General features: G+C 33.9%; 1 protein-coding gene across 4 annotated transcripts in view; it reads right to left on the bottom strand.

Annotated features, from left to right (window-relative positions):
- Nucleotides 1-9,234: 9,234 nt before the first annotated feature.
- Nucleotides 9,235-25,114, bottom strand: part of LOC121427247 (TELO2-interacting protein 1 homolog) — a 58,032-nt gene continuing 42,152 nt past the window's right edge. For all 4 annotated transcript variants that reach the window (XM_041623564.1, XM_041623563.1, XM_041623565.1 and 1 more), the window contains 11 exons: nt 21,225-21,347; nt 20,052-20,094; nt 19,083-19,210; nt 17,013-17,205; nt 16,172-16,277; nt 15,111-15,193; nt 13,711-13,826; nt 13,193-13,280; nt 12,810-12,896; nt 10,888-11,010; nt 9,235-9,689 (listed from right to left, as the gene is read on the bottom strand). In XM_041623564.1, coding sequence (XP_041479498.1) covers nt 9,624-9,689; nt 10,888-11,010; nt 12,810-12,896; nt 13,193-13,280; nt 13,711-13,826; nt 15,111-15,193; nt 16,172-16,277; nt 17,013-17,205; nt 19,083-19,210; nt 20,052-20,094; nt 21,225-21,347 — 1,156 coding nt within the window. In that variant the 3' untranslated portion in view covers nt 9,235-9,623. The remainder of the gene's footprint in view (nt 9,690-10,887; nt 11,011-12,809; nt 12,897-13,192; nt 13,281-13,710; nt 13,827-15,110; nt 15,194-16,171; nt 16,278-17,012; nt 17,206-19,082; nt 19,211-20,051; nt 20,095-21,224; nt 21,348-25,114) is intronic.

Genomic DNA, 25,114 nt, shown 5'->3' with positions numbered 1-25,114 from the left:
TTGGAAAAATTATAATTTTTCAAGTTTCTGCAAGTTATTGAAATTAGACAAGATACGGTATGGTATGGAAGATGAAATGTTAAATATTTCTTCCTTTTCCTCCAATTGTACAAAACCTCTATGAACCCTCCAGTATCTACACAAGAAATGGTAAATATTTGAATTTCAAGATATGAATTTGATAAAAAATACATGAAAAAAAAAAACACCCATTGTGCACATGATTTCCTATCTCATGTTATCAGTGTGTGTGGGGGGGGGGGGTATTTTTAGCCTGCACCTCTACTCTATGCATGCCACAAGAATGGAGTCTCCAATTGACATTTTGAATTGCCAATTAAGTTTCATTTTCCTCAGTATTATGCTTAAATTAGTGTTGATTTATTTAAACCATCTTGATATTGTCAGCTTGATTACCAAGTACATGGCTAGGGTTTTATTAGTGTTAAAGTTCTTCCTGTGAGTAGAAACCTATTGTAATTAGAATTTGAAGCTCCCCGAATGATCTCCTTAGTGGTAATCATGTCAGGTCTGTATACAGACCTGATGGGTGTTTCATAAAGCTGTTTTTAAAGTTAAGAACGACTGGTGAACCTTTCTTACGCACTAAATTATCACAAATGAACATTATATGATGAATATCATTTACCACAAGACATGCACCAGGCACATTACTGATAAAGACTTACTTTGTTCTTCTTTCCATGATTTACCCACCAGCCCAGTGTATTGACCTGATGAAGGAGTCTTGCACATATTTGTTAAAGGACAAATCCACCCCAATAAAAAGTTGATTTGAACAAAATGAGAAAAATCCAACAAGCATAACATTGTGAATTTCATCAAAATCAGCTTTAAAATAAGAAAGTGTTGATGTTCTAAAATTTCGCTTAATATCACAAAATAGTTATATGCAAATCCTGGTTGGTATACAAAAGAGAAGACTAATTCCCATTCACTATTTGTATTTTACTATTTCTTTTGTATTTTACTATATGAAATATGAAATTTTTTAATTTTTTCCTCATTGTCATGTGAACAAAATTTCATTACTCCCTGAACATGTAGAATTACCATTGTTTTAACATTCTGTGGTTTAGTCAAGTGGAAACTTATTGTCAAATCTGTAAAAAATGGAAGAAAGTATAATACAAACAATGAAAAACAAAAGAAATTGTGAGTGAGGGACATCATCGACTATCTCATTTGCATGTCACTGAGTTGAGCATATAACCGTTTTGTGAAAAATAAGCGAAACCTCAAAATTTCATAACTTTTTTATTTTGCATTTGATCTTGATGAAATTTTCAGCATTAAGCGTGTTTGATTTTTCTTTATTGATTCCAATTTTCAATTTTCTGGGATGGACTTGAATTGATGTGGTCAGGTCTCTTTATTCCTTTGAGTTGAAGTGAGCAATCATAGATGTGATAAATGTCATGATGTTTTGTGAAACATCCCATATTTGTTCTCGTCAGTTTATTTCAACAAATTTGATAGCATGAATTTCTAGTCTTACATTGTAATATTATGATTGAAGGATTGCTTTCATGTTTAAACAAAGCTGTCCCAATGAATATTTATTGCTGTAAAAACAATTCTTGTTTTATTCAATCATTATCAAGACAAATTACTGAAAATGTACAACATTTGCTGTTTAGTAGGTTTTTAATAACTTCTTGAATGATATAACTACTCTGTATATTTGTGGCCCATTTGTTTAGAATATAATTGTAAGTAATATTGCCAGGGTATGGTTAAGTACACTTTCTTGTCCTTTAAATTGATTAACTTTGTGCCCATCTAGGCAGCTTTTGATTTACAAGATAATTTGTTATACTTGGGCTGTGCCCCTGAAAAGGGGGTGCTCTTATTCTCAGGCTGCACAACACCAAGAATAACAAATAAGAATTGTAGCGCTTACTATGTGATGCAATTCATTCGTACTAAGATCCGGTTGGTAAGTGCACATATACATTGCAACAGCCAAAGACAGCTTCATGGCACATCCATATTACATGTATGTTTTCTGGACTGAAGCAGCGCAGCAGATTTGTTGTGACATTGATCGTCTAGGACATTATCTGATTGGCTCAGATTATTAAAATTACAGAAGAATCACAGGAAGATGTCAAATGCCTTGGTCTGTGAACCTTCTGCCACAAATGTTGCAGTGTAATTTTGTTGATCTTAATGCATTTCTGTCACAAAGTGTGTACTTGCCTTAAAACTGTGATACGTTTAATGTACAGTGCTTACAATAGGATATTATTCCCACTCAAGTGTTTGTTTTTATTATACTATTAGTTGTAGAAATAGTTTTAATGTAGTTGTATCATATTATTGCACCATTAACTTGACAGCCACTATGAGAATAAAACATGGCAATGATAGACCCAAAATTGATAGGTACATTTAAAAGGAGTCTTAGCACTGTTTTATATTCTTGTTTACTTAGAAAAATTCTTTATCAGATCATTGTTTACATTGTGATTATGACAATAATAGAATTATTCTTATATTGTAACATGTATCCAGCTCATTGTTGAAACATGTTGTGATATCAGAGAAGAATTCAGGTACAAATAGTTTATATGGATTCTTGTTCATGTAAATGTATTTAAATATAAGGCTTTTTTACCATGAACTGAAGGAACAAGAATATGTGTTAAAGATTTGTGAATTATAAATAGTAAATCTGTCTTCCTGCATTTATTATTTTGGCTTCTTTTTCAATCTGCTGACATTACATACCCATCACAAAGTCTACTGCATTCAGGAGTTGGTTGGTTTAGATAGAAAAGAAAACATCCTTGAAGCTTTGGTTGAAAAACCATCTACATTTTGATTTGTTTTATATTACTAGCAAGCTGCTCCGTCATTCAATTCAATTATAGTATACATTTTCTTCCATTTCACAAATTTCCACATGAAATTTATACAGAATTCAGTTTGTTATGAATATAGATATACATGTTCAGTTTGAAGGAGGCATATATCCTGAAAGCAAAGGCTTGTGGCAGGATACGTCTATAGTCATAAATACAATATCTTAAACCTTGAAGTACTCTCCCAAAAAGCATACATGCTGTCCTGGAGAGGGTTGTGCTGTGTCAGGTGCTGCCAGTGCTTCAGGTGATGTGGTGATCCTGTGGTGGTATTCTTGGTGCACTATATACAGTGTGCTAGGTGCAGTGTGCGGGTGGTGCGTGTGTGTCCCTCTTACAGCATCCTAAGGGGAGGGGGAGGCAACATTTGCTGAATGATAGGCAATGTTGCTCCCCGGAAGCCAGCTATAGAGGTCGAAGTTACAGCAGCGTTTGGGAGAGTATTCCAAATACGGATGGTTCTTGGGAACATACTGTACATGTAGCAGTTCACTCTACAAAAAGGTTGGGTGTACAATACAGTAAACAATAAAAAGAAAGACGAAGGGCTAGAAAAGGGCAGAGAAAAGAAGAGCAGGAATGGGAACGAGAGAGAGAGACATGAGTTACAAAATAAAATAGTGTTCAACAATGCATCAGTGGGAGCAAAATATAAATTATTATATCCTACATAAATTAATCATGTATGCTGATCTGTTTAAAAACCTTGGATAACCAAACATATTCTCACTACTTTGTGATGTTGAAAATGAAACGCCCACTGAAGAAAAATTGCTATTCCATGACGTCAATGATGGATGACGTCACAGATCATGATGCCCCAGGCACTAATACGCGTTCTGCATGCTGAGTGTGTGGCTTCAGGAAAAGTAAGTCATCTTGATTCAGATTAAAAAAGGATGAACTATGAGTACAAGCACTAGATTGTCAAGATCTAATGCTCTAATCTAATAAAATAGAATACAAAACAAATGTATGTAAGGTCTTTATTTCGAAAGTATTAAGGGAACTATTCATTTTGCTATTCCATGACGTCAATGATGGTTGTACTGGCAAAATGACTATTTTTCCCTTGGGGCGAATGGGGAAAAATAGTAGGGGAAGGCGGGGTAAGTTGAGCATAGGGGCAAGTTGAGCCACCAGCCCCAGGCCAATAATGAATGAGTCAGACATTGTGGTGGTGTCATGTATTGATGACCCATAGCATAACCCCTAACCCCACCATATTGTTTTCAACTTTGAAACAAAAAGTAGTTTTTTAGAGGGAAAAATATGAATTTCAGCCAAAAAAGTAAAAAAGAGTGTGAAATAGATAAGTGGTTTATAAACACACACGTCTTTAAATATAATCAAGACATGATAACAGCATTATTAGTCCAGGTATGGATCTTCATTCTTGTCATAGTCTTTTATATGATGGATGCATAATAAATGTGTGGATACAAAATTATCGCACTAAGTTCGGACTGGGGTAAGTTGAGCCAAAAAGCATGGGGCAAGTTGAGCCCTGGTAATTCCTATGGTAATGTATCTTAAAATTAAACAAACCATAAAAATCGATTGAAATGCTGGCTGAAAGGAGCAAATTTACATGAATGCTCTTTTCCTTTTAAAGGATGTTAGTATTTATAGAGAATTAGCAAGTGAAAAAGACTTTAAACAAAAAATTGGCATGCTGATTCTCCCCTCATACATTTTGTACATAGTTTTTGTGGCTCAACTTACCCCAGAAGGTGGCTCAAACTTACCCCATATATGGGGCAAGTTGAGCCATTTGACATCGTTTTTTTCAAAGGTCACGATGACTTTCAGTGTGGGGATAGAAAGTTATATATAGGTGGAAAATATTTCAGAAGAATTAAATTTCAAGGCAAGGTACTTATTTCGACAAGATTATTAATCATATCAATTCTAACATGCAAAAAGCAAAAACTGTCACAACTTACCCCGCCTTCCCCTAGTGCCAGTCCAACCTTGGATGAATAATTCCTACTAGCTCAAAGCCTGGCAGCCTCAGTAGACATAGTCTGCTATGCAGACTCGTTGAATCAGCTGAGGTACACACACTGCAGATGTAGGTCTACATTTGTAGACTACATGTAGTATATTTGTATATTATACTATGAATTGCCTTTTTCTGATGATTTATAAAAAGACCTTTTATTGTAGAATATTGTGACTGATAATATGTACAGAGAAGATTATTAAACATTTCTATTAGATAAGCAGTTTATGGAAATTACATGCACAGAACATGTATTCAGAAACCACCTGTACCGACCGCACAGAAAAGTTGTTAGCGCTAAGAGAGCACCAACAGCACTGTTAGCGAGGTTTTGCTTGCACAGAAGCATGTTAGCCCATTGCTAATAAGTCGCACAGAAGCTAACAGTGCTGTTTGAACTATTCACTAACAGTGCCAAGAGCACCGATAGTGACAATGTCTATAGTGAATAACTCTTGCGTAAAACTTGTCTCCTTATGACAAAAATGTTGAGCAAAAAAAAAAAATTACATCTCAAATTGAAGGTATTGTTGTCCCAACAAAACTTGACAAACACAAAAAGGGCCCTTAATTGCTTCGGGGGGGGGGGGGGGGTGCACTTGGGAAAAAATAGCTGGCATGTTTACATTAAAAAACTGATTATTGCTTTGGATCCGCCAGTACCCCAGCCCCCAATACATATGAGAGAAAACAGAATGAAATTAGATGAAAAATAAAAACTGAATGAATTGAACACTGTAGGATATTTTTGAAAACAATGATGCCTATCCATGCCACTATGTATACCCTAGAATGGAATTACAAAGCCTAGTCAGCACTGCTGCTACATGAAGCAAGAAGCCAAGTCCCATTTTCATATTTTTTCATAATCGTTATCATTACCTTGTTTTCCCCATTAAGTAGGTATACTTGACCCCCCCCCTCCTCTCAGGAGCCAATGGGACAGATGCATAAAAAGTAGCAGATGCTTTTGCTAGTAAGCTCAAGCAATTGCTTGATGATTAAAGCTATTGCTTAAAAGAGTATGCGTAAACCAAACCTTTTGCTAGGCTCAATTGTTTTTACTTGAAGCAATTGCTACTTTTTATGTATATCACCCAATGAATCAGATAGTACAAGCAAGTACACAAAACTGTTGATGACATGCATTTTTATTACAAAAATATAAATTTCATCTTCATCAGATTACAGGTAAATTGTTTCTTACAACAGAAAAAAGAGTATTGTGAGTTATTGGATTTTTTTTATACACAAAATTAATGGCCAAGTCCACAACAAGTTGATTTAAACACAAAAACAAACCAAACATAACACTAAAAATTCAGCAAAAGATAAAACGAATGGCATTCTTTAGTTTTGCTTAATAATGTCATGCAAATGAGTGAATAAATTACGCACATACTTGCTATTGCTTTATATTTCATTAATTTCTTTTCATGAAATATGTACTTCAATATCTTAAAATGTAAAGAAAGGGTTGACTTCTTGAATATGTGGAATCGCCATGAAATTTGTAACTTATAATTCCTAGTCAAGAGCTTATCTAATTATCAAATCGATACTAATTGAAATATTTCATATAATATCATATAATGGAAAAGAAATAGTGATTTTGAGACATCATTATCTCTCAAATTTACATATCACCAAATTAATTACACAAAATTACCATTTTGTAAAAGTGAAAATACCATCACTTTCTTATATGACATCTGATTTTCTATGGTCACATCACAAGGAACAAGTTTCAACTTGGTGACAAATTTCTAATGGTCATCTTGACCATGTTAGGAGTCAAAATGGGGTCAATAGTGGTCATTTTTTTTAAATTACCCTAATTTTGTCAAGTGACACATCAAACTGTTTGTCTTGTTATATTGAACAAGAAAGTGTACACAACCATGTACTCTTGACCTCCGTTAAAAAGTTAAGACCGGAGATGTCAAAGGTAAAAGAACTTTTGGTAAATGGCAAATTACTTTGAAGGTGATAAAGCTCATTTTTTCGTGTTTTTTATGTGGGCAACCTGACTAATACTTCACATATAACCATAATTTGCTTAATATGAGTTTCAAGCTGAGTCATACTAGCTAAAGGTCAAGTCCACCTCAGAAAAATATTGATTTGAATCAATATAGAAAGATCAGACAGCAGAATGCTGAAAATTTCATCAAAATCGGATGTAAAATAAGAAAGTTATGACATTTCAAAGTTTCGCTTACTTCTAACAAAATAGTTAAATGAACGAGCCAGTTACATTCAAATGAGAGAGTCGATGATGTCACTCACTATTTCTTTTGTATTTTATTGTTTGAATTATACAATATTTCAATTTTTACGAATTTGACGATTAGGACCTCCTTGCCTAAAGCACAAAATGTTAAAATAATGGAATTCCACGTGTTCAGGGAGGAATGAAGCTTCATTTCACATGACAATGACGAGAATTTTTTTTTCATATTTCACATAACAAATACATAAGAAATAGGGAGTGAGTTTTTGAGCAATTTTGGGTCTGACATGCACTTACAAAATGTTGCGTAATATCAGAACCGCATCCTCGGGTGTCGAAATTTGGGTCTCAAAAGATGCGAAAGACTTGAAAGTAAAAAGTCAGTGAGCGGCGCAATAAAAAAAGTTTGTGCGACGGCGTAGTGATGAAATTTGTCGAAGGGGGGGGGGTTAATAAGGGTTAAATTAGTACTTTATAGTCTACAATGACCGGTTCTGAAACTCATAATCAAGAATATTATAAATGAAGAGAAGATAAGAGAGAAGTTGAGGACAATTCAATCCTTTGACGTACTTTTAGAAGAAAAATCAACTGTTATAGCACAATCAGGGGCTATTGAATGGTTCTGAAAGTGGGGGCTGACCATACAAAAAAACAATAAAATTGTAATTTGTACGTTCTTGTACATGTTTATTATCAAGGGCAGGGGAGGCAGAAATATTATATTTAACAAGCATCTGAATGAAAAATGATAAATTCATAATTTTTCAAAGTTGATTAAGGCTTAATTAAGTGCAATTACATACAGCTTTATCAAACAACCCCTAAACAGCTTAGACATTCAAATCATAAATGTTAGTTCAATTTTCACGAGAGTGCAAAATCCTGATTATTATGACACTATCCAATGGGATAGTACGTCATAGTGGCTTCATCTTGTGAGAGTTAGAACCTCATCATTTAATATGCTCATCACACTAACAGAAGCCACTTTTATATAAATGTAGCTTGGAAAACAAAGAAACAATAAGTGAACAAATATTGCAAGATTTCATTTAGAAAGTAGCAAATTTGTATATTTAAAAAGCAATTCTTTAAATACATTGCCAATCTAGCTCCAGTTTAAAGATTATTATAGCTCCAGTTTAAAAGATTATTATAGCTCCAGTTTAAAAGATTATTATAGCTCCAGTTTAAAAGATTATTATAGCTCCAGAATAAAAGATTATTATAGCTCCAGTATAAAAGATTATTATAGCTCCAGAATAAAAGATTATTTACAGCATACTGTGCTGAAAGATTTTTTTCCCTCGAACTATATTCCAATTACTAGCATACAGGATCATGAGTAAGTGTTACAGTATCTCATACAAGAGTAGTTTCATAATTCATTCAAATTGAAGCAATTTACCAACTGACATGTATATGTACCATATGTGGCCTGTTTTGATCTTTTTGACCATTAAGCATCCTTTGGAAGTGTGTAGGACAACAAAATGTAATATGTACTATTCAAGAACTGCTTTTTTATCATTTGGAGAGATTAAAAAAAGCGATAAGTTGAAAATAACATCATACTTCTGATGGTACCTATGGACATGTTAGTTGGTTGATTGTTTGAATGACAAGCCAATGTATAGCCCACTAATGCAAGTGATCCTCTGCATCAATTATAAATCACCATTTTGAATGTGTGAAGGGGGGGGGGTTAGCCCAGGAAGAAAAAAACTGGTATTTTTTTCAATTGGTAACAATTGGTATTACAATAAAGAACAATTTTGGATATATTAGTGAACTGGTTTATTACAGGTGTACAAATGAAGGTCTTTTTATACATGGTAGATTGGTAGGTAAAAAATAATTTGAAAAGAAATTCATGGTTTGATTTGAATACACTTTTATTTTTAGATAAATCTTTGCCCTCTTAGTTTAACTAGAGTAACATACAGAGGAATGCCAACATGAGTCACATTTTACTCACAATACAAAGCTTTTCTTTACAAAAAAGAAATCAAATGCTATTATGGGTTGAACAGAGGTGTGAGTGGTCACAAATAAAAAGATCTGAAAAAAAAGCTGGTGTTAAAAAAAGTCTGAAATAGAAAGAGCTCCCATACTCTTTGTACAGAGGAAAGCCAAAATAATCTGAAATTAAGCTGAAAATCAAAACAAAAAATCTGAACTTTCACACCCGTGGTTGAATTAGCAAAGTCAATGCAAAACCAAGAATGCATCTTAAAATAATGTGGCACTGGAAGAATGGCAGGCAAAAAGTGAACAGATCTTGACCAATATTTCTGTGCAATGTCGTTTTAAAATTGAAATTTCAAACACAAAAAAAAAGGTTTCAAGATAGATAAAATATCTCAAGTTTATTTTGTTAAAAATGGAAAAACATAGTTTTCTGAAGTAAGAAAAAAAAATTGGATACTTGGTTTGCTTTCTTTCTAAGAAACCTGTACCTCTGTATTAACTATTGCAGTAGGAGTACTTGCTTTCATTGTTTTCCAAGAAGTTTGTCAATATTGCTCCACTCATGTGATTTTGATGATTCACTGCCAAACTGGAATGAAATATATAAAAAACTTTCATGTTATTGTTCATCATAATTGAGACTAAATACATGTACAGTAATCATTATTTGTTTTATTTACCTCAAACTCTTTGATTCAAAATACAAAAGAAATATCGAGACATAGGTATATTCTTTAATTCAATAAAGATTTTCAAGAAAAATATATGTATATTCTTAAACTCAATAAAGATTTTCACCCAAATAGGAACACAATAAATCAAACATTCTTTACCCCCAAAATAGAAACTAGGAAGGTATGTAACAGAGTGCATCCCTGAAAAAAAAAGATTTTTGAATCATTCATCATAACGCTATAATAGCCTATAAAAGTATCTTCTTTCATTTGGTATTATATAGATTCCTCATTTATGCATGAGTGAGTAAAAATAATTTGAAGAAAGGATACAAAAAAGTCATTTGGTTGGTGGTATCTGAATTTCAATAAGAAAATCATAGGCATATAAAGTTCAATATTTGCTCTGTAACTTGATACCTCAATCACACAAAATATTCAGGAAATAAAGTTATGTTTTATAAAAAATAATGCTTGAATTCAAATTATTTTGAAATATAAATACAGCTGTTGGACTTTAACACTTTGTTTTGTTGAAGATCAAACATGCATAAAGACTATTTCAAACTGTATAATGTCTTTAGGAGGGTATCTTTAAAAATATATTTGTTCATAATCACTCATGGGTGAATGAAAAATCTTTTGATTTAATGAGAGAGGAGACTAAGCTTTACAATGATAGGTCATTCGTCTATTGTATTGTTAATGTGTTATGACAAATCACGACTACTTTTTTTTTTGTGGGACGCACTGAATTTCTTAAAGGAATGCACTTAACAAGCTAATTTGAGCTTATGTGTGTCTATATTACACAAAAATCACAAATAAATATCTTTTCAACCCAAATTAGAAGCAATCTCTGAATAAATACCGGTACACCTACTATTATGACTATCTGATATTACATCCTACATAAAGCTTTATATCATGCAGCAAAGTGTACCTTTTTTCATTTTCTCATTACGTCAATTCATTTGCAAAAAATAGAAAATATCGATATTATTTTGTGACAATGGTGATGACAAATCTGACAGAAATCAAGTTTGGAATTATAATTCCAATCTTTACAAACTTGATTTCTGTCAGTAAGATGTGTAACTACATGTACTATACCTTAATATAATGAAAACATGGATGAGGTGGTTGTAACATTGATGAACTATTAACGTCTTGAAGACTCAACCAAACAGCATCAGGATCAAGTCTAATAAAACTATCAAATGTTGACATACAAACCTACAATAAAAAATAAATCAATAACTGATTCAGTTGCTAATTCAATTATGAGAGTAATTATTGAGGTCGGACATGTAAGGCCTTTCAGAGTGGTCACAGTTATTCTGCTGTTTACTTACAAAGGAAGCAAGTCTGATTTTATTTGTCTTTTTTTTATTGACTTGTTTCTTGATTTGAGATATTTTTTGTATGTACTATGTAATGCTTAAGGAATTGGAGCCCACAATTTCTGAAATACAGTTTCATTAACAAACTCTTTAATAAAGTTTAATAAAGTTTATTATATTTCAACATAAAACAATGACATATTTCCTCATTTACTATTTCTTTTGCCACTGGACAGTAGAATAACTGTAACCAATTTGAAAGGTTCATAAGAATCTTAATCTTCATAATTAATCTTAAGGAATGAAATGATTTTTAAAAAAGTTCAAGTACACTCCAGAAAAAAATTGATTTGAATAAATAGAGAAATATCAAACTAGCATAACACTGAAAATTTCATCAAAATCTGAAGTTATGAAATTTTGAAGCTTTGCTTTTTCTGAAAACAGTGATATGCACAACTCATTTGACATGAAAATTAGACAGATGATGATGTCCCTTACAAACTACTCCTTTTTATTGTTTGAATTATCCAATAATTCACTTTTGCAGATTGACAATGAGGACCAACTTGTTTTTCGCAATTACTTATGTATTTCTTTGTATTTTTGACCTTTTGTTTTTCATTGTTTTTTCAATGAAATTTGTTGGAGACTCTTCGGAGATCATAAAAAGCATAAAATAAATACATTTAGACCAGCAAAACTAAAAATAATCCTACAATTATGAATTTTGGTTAAAAACACAATTTGCACTGACTTTGTACACAAAACCATGTTTTTGAGCAATTTTTGGTCTAACATGCACTTACATAATGTTGCGTAATTTTGAACCACATACCCGAGTGACGAAAAACTGGTCTCAAAAGACTTGAAAGTAAAAAGTCCACGAGCGGCACGTTCAAAAAATTTTGCGCAGCAAATATTGCCCCCCGGCCTAGATAGGGTTAAGTCTCACTCTGGTCTCGCAGACAAAAATTATAATTTTTCACAAAAAATACCATTTATTCAATGCTAAATTACTTAGTTTTGTTGACCTTAGACATTGATCATGTGACCAGAAACTCACACAAGATAACCGTGATTACTTTTACGTCTAACTCTCATGAAATAGATCCATTTACATTCAAAGGTACATTTGAAAAAACAAAGACTTGGTTATGATTTCAATGTTGATACTACAACATGGTCATTGACCCTAAATGACCTTTGACCTTGGTTATGTGACCTAAAACTCACGCAAAATGATCAGTGATACTCACTTGATTACCCTTAAGTTCATGTTTAATGAAATCGGTTCATACGTGTACACTTTCTGAGTTATGATTACATTTCAAAAACTTAACTTTGGAACACATTTCAATTTTGACACAGTCATTGCAGTAGGAAAAGTGGTCCCAATGTCTCGCTTCTACTATGCAGGCCGGACAAAAATAGGCAAGTCAAGCATGAAAAGTATAAAATTTGCTTTAATGAATATATGTAGAAAAACTACAGAAATATTAATGTATACATATACCCAGAGTGGAGAAACTTGTCATTGGGAGTGTACTTATGAAAAAATATGCAGCAGAATGAGAATTGGAGAGGTTGGCTCTGGTTAAATGCTACAGGAGTGTTTTGCTCATGGAGAAGAAAGAGAGAGAAGAGAGAGAGAGGCTGGGTGGGATGGGGTGATATGGACTGATTGGTTACCTCTTGTAATACCAATGGTTGACATGTATTAAGATATGGAATACAAGCTTCAACCATTAATAGTAGGTCAGCATCACAGACATCAACCTGTACAAAATAGAAAACAATGATGGTTAGCATCTATTCACTTTAATCGCAGCTCAATGCGGTAAATATCTAGACATTAGTAATAATACTCATATTTATGGGTTTCTTTATTCTGTTATCTCTTAATTGGAACCCTGTGACAAATGAAATAGTCAATGCTGTCACCATTAACCAATTTAAGTTATCCATAAAAAGGTAGTGAAAGACTACTTAGTTTGAACCATACTTGAGATGGGGTGGGACAGTAAAGAGGGGCCAAAGTGACTGAAATATTCAAAGAGAATAACTTAAATTACCTGTAAACATAACTGACCAATTCCAGATAGAATGGAATGCTGTAATTTGTAGTAAGCTGTATGGAGATAACTTGATCCAGCTTTCAAACTGCATAAAAGGCAATGAATAAGAACATTCTATATCAGAAAATAATCAATGTTACATAATAGTATCTTTTTTATTTAGGCATCTATGAATCTTATACACTATGTGTATTATCCACAATCATCACTAATCCCTCACACAACTTTGAAAGGAAATTCTTATTAGTTATCTTAATATTTTTCCTGTTATTTAGGAATAATGTTAAAACAAGAAAAATCAAAGTGATTGCCTATCTGATACCCTCACATCACAAGACCCAAAACAGCTGAAATATTTTGGTCAAACATCATACGTAGTCCCATTTATGCAATTCTTTGTTCGATGCATGTTACTCTAAGCATCCTTCAAAGTCTGGTGATTCACAAATCTTAAACAAACAATGTGTCTGCAAGAATGAAATGAGTTTAGACCAGATATCTGTTATGATACTAACCTGACAGATGCTTGTGTTTGTAGGAAAGATGTAAGCTTGGGCCAGATATCTTTCACAACTCTCCTGCGGATAAAATCCCTTGCTCTTTCAGCTAAAATGAGAAGAGTCTCAAACGCCTGAAAAGGCAAAGAATGAAGATAAATACACAAAACATTTTTACAATGTTAAATGTTAATGTATCAAAGGAAAATTAAATGAAAAAATAATTTTGATAGTGATTTGATAAGACTTGACATGCCATTCAACGTCAACATATAGTTTTCATGCAATATGACACAAAGGCTCTAGTAAACCTTTAAAATCAATGTTAACTGCCACCATATCATTGTAGATCTGGATCTGCTAATTTAAAACGAATAATCAATAGCACGTATGCAAATAGCTATTTCGTAATATTATCCTTCTTTGTTCAAGAACCACGAGTCACGCCTGATTTTGCAATCAATACAATATGCAATGATCTTTTGACCCCTAGATGACCTCCAACCTCATTATCCTCAGGAACAGATGTGTGGTATTACCTAACGATTATTTGTACCAAGTGTAAAGACAATTGATGTAGAAATAAAGATACGAGAGCAAGCTGAACAAACACTTGAAAAAATGATGGATATGACCTCAAATCATTAGATCTTTTGACCCCTTGATGACCTTTGACCTGATCTTAGCATCACTTGCATCTTATTCATCATCAACAACACACATGTGGTATTACTTAAGGATCATATGTAGCAAGTATGAACACAATTGACGTAGAAAAAAAGAAATGAGAGATAATTGAACAACAACTTAAACATTTTTGTAACAGACCAACACACAAGTACTAATAGGAAAAGTGTCTACTGAAACTTGTACTGAAGCAAGGCACACAACAGCTGCGCGTACTTAATATGCAAATGCGTGCTCAGCAAATTGTTGTACCTGCAATGCACTGATAGTGCACTTGAAAGGGTGACATGCTTTGCTAATTGCGCATATTGAGAATGCGGTCAGGGTTGTTGTATTTCATATGGCCTGTTGTACTGAGAAAGTCTAAGCAACTCAAACAGATAATTAACTTAAAGCAGATTATTATTATTATTAAACCAAAATTACAAGCTTGTAGGTCTTTTGCAACATTTTCTCAGATTCTTGATATTGTGTCAAAATAAAGATACCAATGTCTTGGTCTTTTCTACCATCATTTTTTTTTCTAGCAATGAAAATCTTGTAAGGATGAGAACAAAAGTATGGACATTATGATAAACTTGTGTTGATTTTCTCTGAAATGGGTTTGCACTGTTGTATCTGCGACAGAGTGAATAGGATGACCGCCATGGAAATGGCTGTGTATAAACATGTTAAAGGAAAATCTCACCTGCTCAAGATTTTTGTTATTTAGACTTACATATGACACTTACCTTACATGTGACAAGCGTCTCTTGATCAGTAAACCTTAACACAAAAGATGGCCACAGTTTGTGCACAAGAGGTAATAACACATCTACAAATAAATACAATGTGAATAAAATGGATAATTATTTCATAATAGGAAAGTGTTTATCATTCAGAAGACTCAATATCCTGTTATGAAATCAAGGGCTAAATTCATTTTAATTAAAATGTGCAAGGCATGTACAATTCATCAAACAAGCCACCCTTAACCAAATATCTTTCAAAATACATTATATATGAAATTATCTTTTACATTCAACATAATGAAATGTAGAGAAGAGTTATTTCAAGATTAGAGATATCACTACATTATTTGTATCAATCCACACATATATGTACAACCCTAGTTATATTCACAAAAAGATATATCAAGCAAATAATCATGGTGATGGACAAACTAACAAGGCAAGCTGAACTGAGGAAAGGTAGTATGTACTTCCAGTTTGCAGTCTCTTCATGTGAAATCAACAGGTGATTATTTGCTTTATTTATTTGAAACCTAGATAGGCCTGAATAAAGAAGCCATTATAGATTCTTCAGGAGCGAAGTCTAGCTCTCCTATCTCAGAATGATGCTTAAGTTGATGTTCACATGTATGAACATGTAATTGTTGGGAATTCATAATCAATTAAATTGTTTTCTCAATGTGTTCAAGTTCCTGGCAGATATTCAGAAAACCATACTCCAACCGACTGACACAACACTATCAAAATTAACAAGGAAAATGCAATCAGATTCAGAGGAACAAATCAATGACACCATCTGCACCAATATTTATGACATGACAAGGTTATAAAAGCTATATAAGCAGGGGTTTCGAATTTCCTTGACCCTGTTACAATTCACACTTTATGCGCTAGTGCCCTTTGGTAAAGGCAATTAGTATCACTACCAGGTCCCTCTGAGAGGACCCATAGCCTTTGATCCTCTGGTTGCTTGCTTGCTTACAAGAATTCAGACTTTCTTAACAATCAGGAAAAATCCCCACCAAATTACAAATAAAAAATGACAAAATGATGTGAATTACCTTTGTGTTGATGCAGAGACTGAACACCTGATTGGACAGTAGTAAGAACCTGAAGTCTTAGGCGTGGGTTTGATGAAGACATCACATGGACACAGTGATTTAATACCTATAACAAATAAAGTAGTTTTAGTATCAAGTTTTTAAATCTAACTAAGGGGGTGACTGGATTCATATTCACCTCCTCTTCACTTTATTATATTTAGAGCATCCTTCTCCCTCAACCCAACCCTCCTACTCTTCTTCACTCACCCCTTCTCATCTGACCAGCCAACCTCAATGCAAGGTGCCCTTCTCAAAACATGATCAATATCCCTCCTCAACATTTTCGTACCAATGTGTTATATTACAAATTAACCACACTAATAACAATACACTGCAGGTTTCAATTTGAGCATAATGCTAATATTAGCCTACATTTTATTCCCATATATCAAAACCCAAGTTAACTGCATAGAAAACTATATAGACACTTGAATGAGTGCTTTTAAATATATGCCTCCACCATGGCAAGATCTTGTATTCTTTATTTCTATTCTTAAGAAAATTCTATAATTTGAACCAAGTTTAAAATGTGATTTAAGTATGTATTGTATCTACATAGCGATGAACCTTCACCATCCCTCATCAAATCCTAGGCTAAATGCAAAAAAAATATGTCATGTTAGAGGATCACGCCACATTGTTATGTGACAAGTTTATTTTCAAGTGCAACTGTTGTGACCAAATTTGAGCAAAATTAATAAAATTTTATTCATTTCTAAAACTAAAGACTAACGTACATTCAAACATTCAATCGTGAAACACTACAAGAGGTCATATCATCAATACTAACAAGCCTTACCTGTTTAACATTCTCAATATGAAGAGGTAGTTGTTTGGGTTTATCAGGTTCATCCATCAATATATCTTCATCTGTGTTCGTGTTTAGATTCTTTACATCATCAAGGTTTGCCAGATCTTCCTCAGCTTTATTCAAAGTCTTGATATAATCATTGTAGAAGGCCATGATAGAACTCACTTCATCGCTTTCACAGCTGTAAACAAAAACAAACAAGTGGAATGCCTCTGGCTGTCTCACCTGCATCATGCGATTCAATATAGCAGCAGTGCTGACTTTGAAAACTACTATAAAATAATTATTCACAAAAAACACCATTCATATAATAATACAATACTACGTTCATTGACATTTGACCTTGATCATGTGACCTAGAATTTGTCAGTGATACTTGATTACCCCTATATCCACATTTTATACACTATATCTGTAAACTTTGAAAGTTATGACAGCAATCTCATAATTACCTCTAAAATTGCTAAAGTTCAATGACCTTAAATGACCTTTGACTTTGGTCATTTGACCTGAAACTCACACAAGATGTTCAGTGATACTTGGTTACTCTTCTGTCCACGTTTTTATGAACTAGACCAATACACATACAGAGATATGATGGCAATTCAACAAATACCCCCAATTTGGCAAAAGTTCATTGACCCTAAAAGACCTTTGACCTTAATCATGTGACCTAAAACTTGCACAGGATGTTCAGTGATACTTGATTACTATTATCTTAAAGTTTCATGAATCAAATTGATAAACTTTCAAAGTTATGATGGAAATTCAACAGATACCCCCCAATTTGGCCAAAGTTCATTGACCCTAAATGACCTTTGACCTTAGTCATGTGACGTGAAACTCAAGCAGGATGTTCAGTAATACTTGATTAAGCTCATGTCCAAGTTTCATGAACTAGGTCCATATATTTTCTAAGTTATGATGACATTTCAAAAACTTAACCTTAGGTTAAGTTTTTGATGGTGATTCCCCCAACCCCCTCATCTAGGAGACGCAGAACCAGTTGACCATAAATGACCTTTGACCTTAATCATGTGACCTAAAACTTGCACAGGATGTTCAGTGATACTTGATTACTATTATCTTATTAAAGTTTCATGAATCCAATTGATAAACTTTCAAAGTTATGATGGAAATTCAACATATACCCCCAATTTGGCCAAACTTCATTGACCCTAAATGACCTTTGACCTTGGTCATGTGACCTGAAACTCAGGCAGAATGTTCAGTAATACTTGATTAACCTTATGGCCAAGTTTCATGAACTACGTCCATATGCTTTCTAAGTTTTGTTGTCATTTCAAAAACTTAACCTTAGGTTAAGATTTGGTGTTGACGCCGCTGCCACCGCCGTAGCCGCTGTAGGAAAACCAGCGCCTATAGTCTCACTCTGCTATGCAGGCGAGACAAAAACACTGTACAGTATTATACCTAAATGAATATTTGTCAAACTATAAAAAATATGTAATAATAAATGGGGACACAATATTCACATTTTAACTAAAGCCTTGTAATCATAATTTAGCCCGTCATTGGGAGAATTTACGAAACTAGCATAATACTACTACTAATAATAGGCATTTATATAGCGTCATCTATCTAGAAATAATCTATTCTGAGGCGCAGTGTTTAATATTATCATTACCCCTGCTTTAGCTTGAGCTGCCTTTCAGCGCATTCAAGGATTTACCTCACCTGGGTTGAGTGCAGCAAAATGTTGATAAATTTCTTGCTGAAAGAAATTAGGCCATGGCTGGGATTTGAAACCACTGTTTCAAAGTCAGAAGACTAATCCACTTGGCCATAACGCTCCACAATACATATCAAGTATTGCTGTAATTCTCCATAGTGGAGAAAGGAAACAACTCGTGTTCTTTACAGATTAAACTAAGTTTTGACTGATTCACTCTAAAGGCTTGATAAAAAAAACAAATACATTTTCTATTTACAATATCTAATCTTCCACATTCATTTTATTTTAATCATTTATTTTTCCTTATAATTTTTCAGATAGATGACAGAACACTCATCAATGACTGTGCACAAAGTACTAACCTTGGTACCTCTTTACATTGACTGTCTTGACTAGGATACCATCTATTGATTGATGATATAAGAGACTCAAGAACACTCATTAAAGAGGTTGCCTGATCCAAATGATGCTCATCCATGAGATGAAATACCTGAAATTAAAACAAAACTAGAACTTTCACTGAAGGAGATTAATACCCCCAGTGTACACCATTACCATGGCAACAGTTTTCAACACATGGAAAAATGTGTCTAGCCTAGTATTACCCAAGACCAATGTGTGAGCTAAATATCATGAGAATTGGTTGAAATGGATGAAGTAGTTCAAACTGGAAGATTTTTTGCCTTAATTTTTGACATATGTTTTTACCATGGCAACACAACTTCCAACAAATGGAAAAAAAAAATATGCCTTGCACATCTTTACCTCAAGACCAATATGTGTGCCAAGTTTCATGAGAATTGGTTGGAAGTGGTTTGATGCACAAGATTTACAACAGACCCACCGACCAACTGACCGCCCGTCTGACCGTACACTGATTCCTATATACCCATTTCAAACTTTCTTTTGGCAGTGGTATAAAAATCAGTATTTCATGAGGCTCATCCTCACTCTCAATTCACAATTTTCTCCCAAGAGACCCCCCTCCCTGGTAATGTGCCTCTGAATAGGTTATTTCTTAGAAAGATTAGACTTATATAAATGCCTATTATCATCATTATAATCTTGAATAATAGACAATTTGAATGTATGGCTCTATGTGTCAATCACAGACAATAAATTAGCATCAGCAATGAAGCTTGCAACCAGAAATACACATGGGTTGCAACAAACATGTCCTAAAAAACATGAAAACGGCCATCAACCGATGATATCCTGTATATTCAGCCCACCATCAAACTCACTACTTTGATAATTGTTGTGCAGCCCCTGGAATGCATTAATTATGTTTGTAATCAAGTTGTTTTTATAAAGTCAATACAAACAAATACCTCTTGAATGGTATCCTGAAGCAATGGTAGTATATCACATGTGCTGAAATAAAAATGGGAAAATTGAGAGAAAAATGGTGTTTTTTATTTTTTGTAAGTCTATGGATCGTATGTGATAACAACATGTATATAAAAATATTACAATATTTTGACATTTGAACTGATAGTTAATAGTTGGCCAAACTCTCCTAGTGACATGTAACATTACACTAATATTGAAATAAGTAATCTATGATAAACCATAAGTCTTGTTTTACACATTTATTTCAGTATGTGGCTTGAACTATTATTGCTTACTATAAACTAATCCCATTGACTGCCATCAGGTGCAGTCTTCTAACCAACTATTTGATTTGTTAAAAAAGGGAAACAATAGCATGTTAACATCGCATTACAGCTATATTCTGTTTATACAAAGTAGAAATAACATTTTAGAATGTTTAGGAAGAGATTGATTTACACTTGTTTATAATTTACTGCTGATTATTGAAATCAATAGAAGGAAATTCACTGTAAGTAATGAGTTGAAGTATGTGACCACTCATGTTGACAAAATTAGATCCATACACCAAATAGATTCCACAATGAAATCTACAGTACTTGACCCTACCGTTGGGTTAAATAGAGGCAGATTGTACAAGACAATCAATGTTGATTGTAGGTCATAGAAAGGGTAGGACCTTCTAAAGTACATAATAAATCAGAATACAAATTGAAGAATTTAGAATGTGGAGGCAGTATTTAGTAAACTTCAGCCATAAATTTTGTTGGAATAGTTGGAAGTTTAAACAACTGCTTTTCAAAAGGCAGTTATATACTAGTTAATGTATAGATGTACATGCATAATTTTTAAGTAAGATCTACCATCAACTGTTTGGTGAACACTGAACACTTGGGTATCTGTTTTGTATGTTGATAATAATAATTGGCTTTTATATAGCACTTTATCAACTACTGCTTCTCAAAGTGCTTCACAATTATTATCACAATGTCACTGGATTCATAGCTTAGTTGGTTGTCATCCTGAACATTATTGGCCAGTAAGATCATTGATGATGATAACCAAGTGTTCTCCCTAGCTATCTCCAATGTATTCCACATAGCTACAAGAATTGATTAGCCCTATAAATGTTTACTACTACCCAAGATAAAAATGACATTGACATGACCTACCTGTGTTGCAAGGTGACCTTGAGAACTAATGGTGCTTTAGGATTCCATTCATAATGTCTTAGTCTAGCTGATACAGAATCAGTCAAGTAGTCTACATTCATCAGTAACAGCTTACTCACTGAACTGAATGAAAAATGTATATATTAGGAACCTTTATTACTAAAACTCAGAGCAATGTCTTACCCACAGGAATCTTGCAAGGATCCAGGCTATCTCTACAAAAATAACAGTGGTGCAATGTGTGATGAGTCAGTGTAAGAATCCAGCTAAGATGCCATTATATGTGGCTTTCCCTGCACTCATAATTTGTCTAAATATTGATATAGTGATGAATAGACCCTTGCTGCTCTGACTCTTGGTACTTCCCACTTATTAATCCAATGTCTTCTTCAAAGAAGGCCATCATTTAAGACAATATTTGTAGACATAGAGGGAGCATTGTAATATCGAAATTGCACGTCAAATGAGGATCACCTGCGCCCAAACCGTATAATATAGTGCGTATTGGCGACCAAAAAAAAGTTTACACTTTGAAAAAGCCCTGGGAATCAAAAAACAAACAACATGAGGATATTTTTTTCACATATATTATTGGGCTCGGGTCTCATCTATCCAATGAAAGTAAAAGTTTTGACAGAATGTTACATTTGAGTGAGCACTGTCCATTTTTGTAAAGCTCGCAGAAATCTGTTTGCGCAGAAAGGATCGTTTTCACGCTGTGTCAAGGGGAAAGGGCGAAATCAAACTTACCCTGCGAAACATTTCTCATACATTTTCCTTGAACTTTGAGTCATTTGAAATAAAACGGATACATTCATGCATTTTGTAACAATTTTGGCAACCAAATTGAAATTTCAACACATAGTAAGCACAACCTTTACCCTTTTTTTGCCAGCTGGATCTGAGGACATAACTGAATCTCAACAAAATTTTATATCAGACATCTCCAGCAATTTTTCACTAAGTTTTAATCAGTGGGTTTAAGTGGGTTTACTTTTTATTTTTCATTTGATACTGTCTTTTTTCTGCACACTTCCTGAGCTTGACAATGATTAACTAAATAAAAATTAAGCCCAAGACATTTCATGTAAATCACAGCTCAGTGTAAAGCAAATATCGTCACGATGGCCTCAGTGTGTGGGGGAGTGGGGTGGGGCACAATGCACTCTTCAAATTGTTTTGGGCAAGGAAACAAGTTTAAAAAGGTAAAAGAGATCTTCAAATAAATTTTACTAACTAGATTCCACATGTTCTTCATGATTAAGGTCCACTTTTATTGGCATAACTATTTCAAAATTCTGCGCAAATCATTTTTCACTAACTTTTCAAAAGTAAGTGGTGCTCACTGAAGCGGAAATATTTTTCGACAGTTATATCGTCATTTGCTTATAAATGGATCTGTACCAATGTTAGAATGTGAAAAAATCTTCAGGATATTACAAATGTATAATTTTACAGGATTTTTTCTAAGTGTAAACATTTTTTTGGTACGCACTGTATAGTGAGTATTGGCGACCACCATTCATGGAAGACAAAGATAATTACAACATGCCAAGAAAAATGAATAAGTACTCCAACATGCCGATTGAACTTCAATAATTTCATTTCATAGCTTATCACATTGAATGTCAATAAACTGAGAAATCAAAAACCAAATAAAAAAAACTATATTTTTAAGCTCTCTATAAAACGTTCCAATGTATATTGTTTGCACCTATGAGTGGAAGCTTTCAGGTGGGTCACACCAATAGGTACCTATGACTTGTTGACAGGACTATTCTTAGGAAAAAGAATCTCAAGTTCTCGGATGAATAATTCAGCTCTAGGTCAAATTTGTCCATCTTTGAATTCATACAATCAATATGAAGGAAGGGTCTATAAGAATTAGAAATATTACTTTGAATTCATACAATCAATATGAAGGAAGGATCCAATACCTACACAAATAGAAAGGACAAAATTCAAAGGGGTGGTTTTGAAAACCAACGGTTGAGTCCATGGTTTACGCAGATTTCCTGTACAAATAAGGCTTAACTTAGCGCGTATCGGGCACGTGTATACAAAAAGCAAAATGCTGATGCACGCTTTTGTCACAATGCGCTAAATTGACGCCTGTTGCTGTGGTTATCCACGCTATTTTATTCATGATTCCACTCTTCAAACAGTGGATTCATGAATAACCATGGTAACAGGCATCAATTTAGCACACTGTGACAAAAGCGTGCATCAGCATTTGATATTTTTTAAACATGTGCCCGATAAGCGCTAAGTTAAGCGTAATTTATACAGGAAATCTGCATAAACCATGGATACAACCGTGGGTTTTCAAAACCACCCCTGTGAATTCTTAGTGGGGTATGGTGTGTCATCCCGTAGGACTAGCGTGCCAAAATTGATTTTTTTGTTGTTTTGGCTTCAATAGGGTCCCCTTAGACCAAAACGATGGGGTTCAAATTTTCAGACCCCTCCTTCCCTTTGTGGGGGGTCCTTTTTGGCGCCATATTGGCCTGTACAAAGCCCAATAGGATAATCCATTGTTTTCAACCTTATTTCTCACTTTTCCTCGCCAATTTTATTTTTAAGTTGTCTGAGGTGTACAAGAATTAATATTTGATGATGTTGTGATGTCAATATATTTTCACTTTTACCATACGGGGGGCGGATTTTGCGAAAAATGCCCCAAAATTGTAAAATATTACCCCAAAAATATAATTTTCCCCCTTTTTGGCACTAGAATTAGGACAAAAAGATTACAAAATAAAGTTTATATGTCTTGTTGTACAGTCCAATAACAGAGGAATACATCACATGTAATTTATATGATTATTCTTGGTAAATTAATGTAAAAGTCACCCCCATTTCAGGATTTTATGCAGTGAAAACCTAACTACAACACTAGAGGGCGCCATAACTTATCATGATGATATTAGTGTGGTACGGTATATCATGACACAGCTCCTGCAGGATTTTTGTGCCAAAATTGTTTTTTTTTTATTATTCACTTGGGTCCAATCTATCAGGAAATGATAGGGTTCTAATTTTCCCCACCCTCACCCACTGCCTGAGGGGGTCACCTATATCAAGACCCACTAAAATCAGGAGTATTAGTAATTTTGCGCCCGGTTAAAAAATGAATTGTTTTATGATGGTATTTATCATCCCTAGACAGTTAGAATGCCTATCTGAAGGTTTCAAGTTAGACGAGCATCCTACCAACCATATCCCCTACTCCCCCCCCCCACTGACTGGCATACAACTTTCACCATTCGGCCACTCGTTCTAGAGTACAATTTACGATTAAAGGACTTCAATTAGTATACTTCTCGGCTAATTACCAATTACTGATAGACAGAAAGAAACACATAAAATATATTTTTAGCCCCCCCCCCACACACGCACACATGCAAATAATCATTATTGAAATAACATGTGGTGTTTAGAGAACTTCCGAACTTAAATTGTTTTTCAACAGTTTTTAGTACTAATTGATCTCAGGAATAATGTACTAAAAATCTACCAAAATCTGCATCAGGGAAAGTGGTTATTTTCAAGATAGTATCCAAGATGGCCACCATTCACTTAAAATTAATGAATACGACTCACTCATTATCCACCCTAGAATCCTAATTAGTTTCATACTCCATGGTCTAGGAGTTAAAATAATTTGTTGACACAGGATAGAGTGTATTATGACCCCAGGATACCTAGCTGGAAAATATAAGATGGCATCAAAAAAGGCTACCGTGTGCTAAAAATCCGCAATTTGGTATTGATTCAATGGTTTTAAGGGTGAAGTAGTAAATTGGAAAAAGTGACAAGGACAGTGAGTGGTCTGCTGGGTCCAAAAATCCATGATGGCTTCAAAAAAATTATTCTGAAATGGCTGCTAA

This window comes from Lytechinus variegatus, chromosome 14, assembly GCF_018143015.1.
Source record: "Lytechinus variegatus isolate NC3 chromosome 14, Lvar_3.0, whole genome shotgun sequence".
In the NCBI taxonomy this organism is placed as follows: domain Eukaryota; kingdom Metazoa; phylum Echinodermata; class Echinoidea; order Temnopleuroida; family Toxopneustidae; genus Lytechinus; species Lytechinus variegatus.
This window is presented reverse-complemented; position numbering and strand designations above follow the sequence as displayed.